This window comes from Sardina pilchardus, chromosome 10 (genome assembly GCF_963854185.1).
Source record: "Sardina pilchardus chromosome 10, fSarPil1.1, whole genome shotgun sequence".
In the NCBI taxonomy this organism is placed as follows: Eukaryota; Metazoa; Chordata; class Actinopteri; order Clupeiformes; family Clupeidae; genus Sardina; species Sardina pilchardus.
The window spans coordinates 25,280,701-25,289,724 of record NC_085003.1 but is presented as its reverse complement, the minus strand read 5'-3'; the positions used below and the strand labels follow the sequence as shown (position 1 = coordinate 25,289,724).

The 9,024-nt window shown below is 43.7% G+C and overlaps 2 protein-coding genes across 3 annotated transcripts in view; one reads left to right on the top strand and one right to left on the bottom strand.

Moving 5' to 3' along the window:
- Window positions 1-266: 266 nt before the first annotated feature.
- On the bottom strand, window positions 267-4,936 carry agk (acylglycerol kinase). 2 transcript variants are annotated; one of them, XM_062547261.1, is made up of 15 exons: window positions 4,682-4,936; window positions 4,351-4,390; window positions 4,114-4,193; window positions 3,944-4,019; window positions 3,608-3,700; window positions 3,463-3,495; window positions 3,230-3,324; window positions 2,904-2,973; window positions 2,525-2,604; window positions 2,329-2,386; window positions 1,932-2,082; window positions 1,583-1,680; window positions 1,407-1,477; window positions 1,216-1,300; window positions 267-918 (listed from the first exon to the last, which is right to left on the bottom strand). In XM_062547261.1, the coding sequence occupies exons 1-15, from the start codon at window positions 4,789-4,791 to the stop codon at window positions 784-786; spliced, it is 1,275 nt and encodes a 424-aa protein (XP_062403245.1). In that variant the 5' UTR covers window positions 4,792-4,936; the 3' UTR covers window positions 267-783. The 2 variants fall into 2 exon arrangements, with proteins under 2 accessions (XP_062403245.1, XP_062403246.1); XM_062547262.1 differs by having other exon boundaries at window positions 1,932-2,079; window positions 4,682-4,935.
- Window positions 4,937-5,419: 483 nt separating this feature from the next.
- The window catches only part of nup205 (nucleoporin 205), a 26,169-nt gene continuing 22,564 nt past the window's right edge, over window positions 5,420-9,024 (top strand). Inside the window, exons 1-6 of the mRNA XM_062546500.1 lie at window positions 5,420-5,471; window positions 6,481-6,623; window positions 7,340-7,511; window positions 7,665-7,809; window positions 8,029-8,188; window positions 8,554-8,782. Of these exons, the coding sequence (XP_062402484.1) occupies window positions 5,444-5,471; window positions 6,481-6,623; window positions 7,340-7,511; window positions 7,665-7,809; window positions 8,029-8,188; window positions 8,554-8,782 (877 nt within the window). The 5' untranslated portion in view covers window positions 5,420-5,443. The remainder of the gene's footprint in view (window positions 5,472-6,480; window positions 6,624-7,339; window positions 7,512-7,664; window positions 7,810-8,028; window positions 8,189-8,553; window positions 8,783-9,024) is intronic.

The window sequence follows — 9,024 nt, the reverse complement described above, 5'->3', positions numbered from 1 at the left end:
TGAATGCTGTTACTGAATATTACTTGTGGGTCTATGTTTTGGAAACCTAATTGTGTTGCTACCACTGTAGGTCGGTACTTTGAGTAAGCATGAGTGTGTGTGTGCTCTGAAGCCACCAACCCCTACCACTGTGTTATGAATAAATGACAAACAATATTGGAAGGTGTAAAAAATACATTAGTATTTTTTTTTAGAGATGTTGAAAAACTGTAACAGTTTGACAGATAACCTTCAATACAGAGCAAATACAGTCAAGTTACAGTTAGTTGAGTAAACAAATCTTTATTCAAATCTATTTTTACATTTCCAATTAATATATTGCTGACTGAAAAGGAGATAGAAGTATTCTTAGAATGTTTTTTGCTAACGCTAGTTACAGAAAGAAAAAACAGCACTTATAAATAAATTTGATGTGTCAATTCTGTCCAACTACACTTGTAAACTGAAAAGCCTGTGAGCTTCATAGCCGGAGTTAAATGTTTTGATTGGTCCAAGAATGGACATGTGTACACGCCCACTCTGGCCTCTCCCCTAATATATCAGTGTGTGGATGTTCTGCAGACATCCCATTGGTCCTGGTTAAATGTATTTCCATGGCAACGGCAAAGTGTGAAACAGGAAGGTACACAGATGGCTTGGATGTGAGTGGTAGGCATATAGAGAAAGAGAGAGAGAGAGAGAGAGACCCAAAATACTGAGACGTGTTCTGTTTTTTTGTTTGTTTGTCTGTTAAATGTTCCTATCTCACTCCACCGTTGCTGCCTGGTGGTGCTGTCGTGGGGCTCATGTTGTCTCAGCCAGTAGCTGTTCACGGCGCTCCCCGCTGCAGAAAAAACGCAGTTTGCGTGGCAACAGCCTCACCTCCACTGCCATGGCCTCGTACTCCTCATTGTCAATGTTGAAAAAGCCACCTCCCTCCTGTGGTCACGGAGAGAATTACATCTATTAACACTCCAGCCACATTTCTTGACCTTTCAGAACCAGTTGCAGTAGTAGAGAACACGGACTTGCTGGAATAACACATTTAGTAACTACCATGCAAACAAAAAAGACCATTCACAAATTAACATAACCTTAACAATATTAAAATGTATTAAAAACTGCAAAGTTATTACCTACAGATCCACAGAGATACTACAACGATACTTGAACCTAGAATGGACTAATCAGGCATGCTACACACCCATATACAGTATAAAGACAGACACAACCTACTTGTTTTGGGTTGAATCTACAGGCGCCAGCCTCCAGTTTCACTGCATTGGGCATTGACACGAACGGGTCCTCCACTTTCTGAGTTCTACACACACACACACGGGTGCACAAAAACAAGAACAGAAAGTGATACATTGTCATTTAAATATTGCTGATCTCTGTTTTACAAAACCCTTCTCCAGTGGACTCACCCTGTAGTAATGAACTCGCCCACTGTGAGGTTATCAGGCTCCAGACAGACCAGCAGTGCATCGTTCTCCCGCTGAGGGACACACGGACACACACACACACACACACACACACACACTTAGGGATACACTCCAATAGTGAACAATAGCATAACAAGTTGTTGTGAATGATTACTGACCCGTTGCACAGGGTTTTTGTTCTGGGTGCTGACAACCAGCTCGGACGTGGTGATCTCCTGCTCCTCCCATCGCTCTGGTTCTGGCTCTTTGGGAGGTTCTGCACACATACAGATAGAGTATGAATTCCAAAATCATACACACACACACACAGACACACACAGCATGAATTCCAAAATCACACACACACACACACACACACACACACACACACATTATGAATTCCAAAATCACACACACATTACATTATTTAATCCATAACCACTGATTTTGAGAGCATTTTAACTTTGACAGTGACACATACACACAACATTCTCTCTCTCTCTCTCTCTCTCCCTCTCATTACCGTACCTATTACTGGGGGGTTCCAGTAGTTCTTGAGTCTGCGTGCGATGCGATACATCAGGTTGGGGCGTGGAGGTTTGTGTATCGGCTCATCTGCTGGCCGGGGAGCAGCGGGCAGGATGGACAAGGAGGCCTCTCGCACCTGAGGCCACTCCTGCTACAGACACCAACCAATCACACACAGATGGAATGAGAACACACACAAGATACAGTACAATACAGTATCTTAGCCTGGCAACACTCTCACGTATCTTGGCACTGATATGACAAAGAGAAAAAACGATTACATTTATGCACATCAACAGGTCTCTCTCACAGAGCTCTGCTTTCTAAAATTGTGTGGGCATTTTTTCTTTCTTTTATCCACAATCAGACAGAAGTAATACATTGCAGAGAAATTCACCCTCAGTGTGCTGAACCAGTGAGCTGCTCTGGTTTTCAATGGGCCAAGGTACCAGTACCTGAAGAGAATATACAAAGAGAATAATGTAATGTACTTAATGTAGGAAGTCTGTGGGTTAAGAGTTAACTATGTGTAATACTGTGTAGGCATGTACCGTATGGTAAGTTTGTGTGAGTTGTAAGAAGGGACAACTTACTTGCTGATGCTGTTGGCTACATCTCTGAAAGCACCCCAGCGAAGACTGAGCAGAGCATACACAGGTTGTTCTTTCTCTCCCTGTGCGCGCGCACACAAACACACACACACACACACACACACACACACACACACACACACACACACACACACACACACACACACACACACACACACACACACACACACAAGAATATGTGATACAAATGAACTGACTTTCAGAATCGTAATTCTGAAATAATATATACAATATCTCATGCAAATCGAATTGAAAGCAATTATAAGATCCATAATGTGTTTCAGCCATGTACGAACCATTACCACAAAACACAGTGTAGATAAGCTTTCCTGTTCACTTATTTGAGTTTCATCCTCCTCACCTGAATCTGCATAACGTCCAGGGGAACAGTCTCACCCTTCAAAATGGATAATGTTGCTGTGGTGATGTGCCTGACGGAGACATACACAAAGACAGGAATCAGAACGACACACACTAACTTGACTCAAACTCTCAGGATGATTCTGGTATCAGATCTTTAGGGGGCTCAATGACTATTGAGAATGTGACATGTATACAGAGCTTTGCTAAAAATCTTCAATTAATTATCATTATTGTTATCATCTAGAGGTACAGAGATGAAAATTAATTGAACTTGACCAGCCCTAACAAAAGTCTTAAATTGCCCCGGCTTCATGCTATGCTCACCTGACTTTATTGTCGCTCATAGGATGCAGGGCAGAGCTCAGGGAATTCTGGGAACCAAGTGGTATGAATCCAATGGGTGTCTTGCTGAAAGTTCCCTGGGGGTGGATGACATTTGTTCAGATGTTTCATTCAGTTTCACACAGTACCAGTAATCAATGACATAGCAATGATTCTGATTCAGTTTTACTGTAATAATTAGAAATTGTAATCGCAATAATTAGAAATGATCTCACCTCATCAGGCCTCCTCAACAGCCCTGTAACAACCTGTACAAACATGGCAACAAGATTACATCATTAACACACACCAGGCACGCCATAACTGGTAACAACTGGCATAACTGGTAATGAATATTTGTCTGACCAAGAACAGTGTTACCTCTTGTAAAGTTCCATCTCCACCAGCAACTATAAGCATGTCAGTGTGCTCCATCAGTTCCATCAGCTTTTTGGCCTGACCCTCATAGTCTGTCTGGAGAAGACATAAGGTGTGTGGTGATGACATGCATAAAACATGTGAGGAATAATCAAATAATCAATGAATAATCAAAACCAACCCCACCCCACACCACACACGCACATAAATTAAACTGTTATAGTGGACGGTGAAGTGGGGGGCCTCAAGCCCAATGTGTTCAACTCTGTGTTGCCCCTGGGTAATGATATGGAATACAGAGATACAATGGCTGTGAGGAGAAAACTAAGAGAGAAGCACCTTTACTATGGTCACCTCCATGCCAGCCAGATGTAAAATGGGTGCTGCATTCTTCTCAAACAGGTTGTTGGCTTTCCTATTGATCAGACAGGAAATATATGAACAACTAAAAACGACAACAAATATCAGGGCATCATAGGAACTACTAACTGAGTTGGCGGCTGACTTACCCACTGCATGCAGCCGGATTCAAGATGACAGTTGCTTTCCTCAACTGCTCCTGAGGTCCAATTATCTGTTGCCCATATTCCTGGCAATACATATAATGGGAATTACATTTAAATGAGTTTACATTTTTTTTTTTTTTTTTTTTTAAGAAAATGACTGGATGAAATGGTCTCTCAGGCTAGCTAGACCATGTGAAGATATTTTAAAACCAAAGTAGGCAGACTGACAGACAGACTCACCCTTGCCTCTTGACAGGCTTCTCTTCGTAAAATATTGTCACTGTGTAAATGAACAGGAACTTGATCAGACACAACACATCTCTTGGATTTAAACTTTCACACACAAAGCCCAGGTTGCATCTTAGGTTAGGGCCTGCTATGTCTCATAGGGTAGGAAAAACATGTGCATGGCAATTTGTCCTTCAGGTGATTAGCTCATTAAAATGTATGCCAGCTCACACATTCTGACAGCACTGACATATCCAAACACACCTAGTGCAAACACTGCAATAGCAGCAAATTATCTGTAATGACAGAGAAAAAACAAACAGGATATGCAATGATAACTCACCAGTGTTTTCCATATAACCAGTGACCACCGTACGACAGGGCACAGGCTGCAAATGTGGATTTCTTCCAGTGATTCCGTAGCGTCCGAAACACCTTCACAACACGGGCCATAATCCTAAAGTCTTTAGCTCAAACCATCACCACTATAGACGATATACTGGCCATTCATTCCCCAATCCGACAAGACATCAACCAGAGAAGCAGACAGTTGTGAATGCTGTCATTCTCCTCTAATGCATGACACGAGATGTTCACCAACAAAACGCTTCCTCCTCTTGTGGGGAAAATGCAGCACAGCACATAAAGGTTCCGCTGGACAGACAGATTGAATTCACGCACAATACATTAATAAATTAATAACAAATAAATCGTACCGTCAACTTTATATTGGCTTTCACTGATGTTGATTTATTTGAGAATGGCGCATAGCTTTACAGAGAAGCATGGAGCTGATAAGAACTACAAGATTACAGTCATAAGTTCTAAGTGGGAAAAAACTACATTTCCCGTCAACGAAGGCCCTCGAAGGTCCTCATAGGTTGAAATAAAAAGGCCGGGGCAACAACCCAAATAAAAACAAAAAAACAATAGTATTTGATATTGTCTCGAAATAAAACACTACACCATTTACTTCATATGGATACACAGAATACTTCCGAAGGCCTCCTAATTTAAAGTAAAGGGTTCTAGAGATCTCACTTTTTATTCGGGCAATCAGCTAAGTTTCTCAAAACGGCATCACCATCCCAGGAACTGAGTTAACATGGCGGCGCAGATGGCGGTAAATTCAGGTACTGGTTTATATTTCAAAATCTAAAGGCACTTTAGCGGGTTCTAGACAGATAGTCGATATTTAGGTCAGCTGCTTTACCTGCGCAGCGTTTGCTTGATTTCTTCTCCATGTTTGTGGAGTCTCGCCCTCACATGGCGCGAGGTCTAAATTCAGGGCTTTAGCAGTAGAGCCTCCACACAGGATCAAACTTCACGTGAAGCGGGTAGCTGTTAACTGTGAGCTAGGACACAATGGGGCACTTATCTAACGTTAATAATGAGAAAGTAGTAGTTCGGCAGCATGAGATGTGGTAGTAGAACTGCTGCTTTGGACTATTATTCCCCTATGTGCATGTTTCCCACGAATGTGTCGCTATAAGGTTAGCCACCTGACTGCATGGCTTGGCTGATCAGGAAGAATAGCAAAACAAATGCAAGTGCACCGTGGTGGCTGAATCGAATGTGAAAGTGTTTACCGATGAGTCTATTTTCTATGTGTTGTCAATTCGTTTTCACATTAATTATTATTGTATTGTTATATGACCCTGTTCTGATTAAACGAAATGCTACTTAAGTTGCCATAACTTTACTATGAGCCCTGTAAACTGTTCTGTACGTAATGAGTTCAGCACTTGACATATCTGGAGTGACACAACTTGCACAGCGCATTACGACGCTTGCACTGGCCTCCAGAGTGGGTTGTGTGCAGTTATGCTTATTGGTACTTTTATTTACTTACAAAAGGTAGTTGTAACCATCCGTTTAAAAACAAATTGCGAGTCGTCCTCTATTTCTCTAGTCCCCCCCGCTACACATAAACAAGAGCTGTCCGGAACTAGTTACGTGGGTACTGGGTACTATCAGAGACAAAGACTTTGGTACTATACAGCACAAGGCCATGTCCAAATGATCCTTTGTCAAACTTGATCCATGATCTGTCAGACTTAGGCTGGCAGCGTAGCCTGCACTGGCAGCCCCAGTGCTGAGAGGCTGCAGGTGGTGATCGTTGTGTTTCCCCCCCCATGGCAGGCGCCAGTCTGTGGGGGCCTCTGAAGGAGCTATGGGAGACGGTGGAGGGGGCGGTGTGGAGGAAGCAGACAGAGAGTGTCCATCTTCTGGACCTGCAGCTCAAGAAACACAAGCCACACTTTCTGAAGCTGTTCCAGAACCCAGTGGGTGATACACACACACACACACACACACACACACACACACACACACACACACACACACACACCACTTGCCAAAAATAATGCATTAATTAAAATATATTTTAATGCAGAGTTGGTGTATAGGCCACAGCTTGCACTGACCGAAGTGTTACTTTCAAAACAGAAAGAAGAATAAAAATTCAAATAAACCTAAAATAAATTCAATAAAGATGAAATAAATATACTCATCATACATCTCAAACAAAAAGCTAGTACAGCATGTTAGAGGTTAGAGAAAGCCAGAGAGGTGTGTGTCTTCTGTGGTTGTACAACAACTAGTCCCTTTCTGTCCCAGTACACTTCTCCTGTGTTTCCAGTACACTTCTCCTGGGGTTTCTCTTACATTGCTGTGTGTTCTCATGGATGGCTCCTCTCCCCTGTGCACTGACCTGTATCAAAGATCCTTCATTACTGATAAGATAGAGCAAAATAATGCATCTCTATGGAAGCAAAATTCAAACAGTTCCTGTCTGCTTAAAGAGGTGTGTCGCAAAGACGTCATAGTGGGATATCGATCTCTGTCAGATCGGCAAGCAGTTCAGTTTGAATGTAACGTCACTTTCTAGGTCTGCTTAAAGGGGGATTACGCCCCCCCCCCCCCCCCTTTGCGAAAACAGAATGCGGCCTCTCGCTCCGCTTTAACCCTCTCTGCCTGTATTCCTGTTACTGCCCCCCAGCCCAAGAGCTCTGAGCAGAGGGAGAAGGTGCGGAAGGCCAGCACGGAGGGCATCGCCATCCAGGGCCAGCAGGGGGCCCGTCTGCTGCCCGAGCAGCTCCTCTCTGAGGCCTTCATCCTCAGCGACCTGTTTGACCTTGGAGAGCTGGCTGCTCTTGAGCTGTTATTAGCAGGTAACACACACACACACACACACACACACACACACACACACACACACACACAGTTGCTCACACAAAAAGACAGTCATTTGACCAGATCTTGGAGCTGCTGACACTCTTTCTCTATTTTAATGCCTCTCTCTCTCTCTCTCTCTCTCTCTCTAGGAGAGCACCAGCAGCCTCATTTCCCTGGTTTGACGCGTGGGTTGGTGGCCGTGCTTCTCTACTGGGACGGCAAGCGATGTGTGGCCAACTCTCTACGCACACTCATCCAGTCACGCCATGGCAAGACCTTCACCTTGGACCTCAGGTAAAGACCACAGAGGAATACTGCAACTGTACAGAATTAATGCCTGAATCAGTGTGCACACTGAAAGTGTTCCACTAGCAGAACCTATTTTTATGTGGTACAAGCCATCTGGGGGGGGGGGGTTTAACAGGATGTCTTGGATTCTGTCAAGACTTTTGCAAAACTTGCAGTTGAAGTAATGCAGTTTATTACATGTTTATGTTCATGTTTTGTCCCCAGTGATGAGTTGGTGTCTCTGACGACACGCTTCACTGATGAGCTGATGGCCGAGGGGCTGACCAAGCGCATCCTGACGCTGGTGTCTGACATCAGCGTCAACGGGGAGTTTGAGCGCCTGCAGAAGGAGAGGGGCCTTGGCAACGAGAAGCACAGAAAGGAGGTGAGGGAGAGGGACACACACTAAGTGTATGCAGAGATTTTACATTTATTTGTAAAACAAACATTCAACAGTCAAAAGGAACAGAATTCGCACTCCACTAGCTGATATAAAAATTAAGTTTTTATTGTTTAAGTTTTGCTACCCAAAAAGTGCTTGCGCTACTTTTGGAACTGATGCACCCATCAGGACTGGAGTTTCTGGCGCGACACCCTTCCTGTTTTACATTTAAAACAAACATTCAGCATTTTCCTTTAATTCCTGTTTGTTTTGGTTGGTAGGCCTGTATTTCTAGCCGAATTCTAGCACAGAAAGGTGATGAAGATTGTTTGGGCTAAACATGGACGACGTCTCCATCTCATTTGCAGGTTGCAGACCTCATCAAAGAGTCCCGGCAGTCCCTGGCAGAGTGTTTGTTCGCCTGGACCTGCCAATCGCCTCTAAGCAAGGATAACACGCTCGCCCTGATTGGCCACTTGGAGACAGTAACTTCAGAAGCTGACGGCTCATTGGACAGTGTGAACCTAGCTCTGGTCATGGCTCTGCTCTACTGCCTGGATGTGAGCTTCCTTGAGCAGGCAACCGAGGACCGAGACGGTGAGGAATTCTGGACATAAAACACACACACACACACACACATTCACTGTCAATACAGTACACACACACACACACACACTCATTCACTGTCAACACAGTATACAAACACACACAGAGACACACACACTCATTCACTGTCAACACAGTACACAAACACACAGAGACACACACACACACTCATTCACTGTCAACACAGTACACACACACACACTCATTCACTGTCAAAGCAGTAGACACACAAA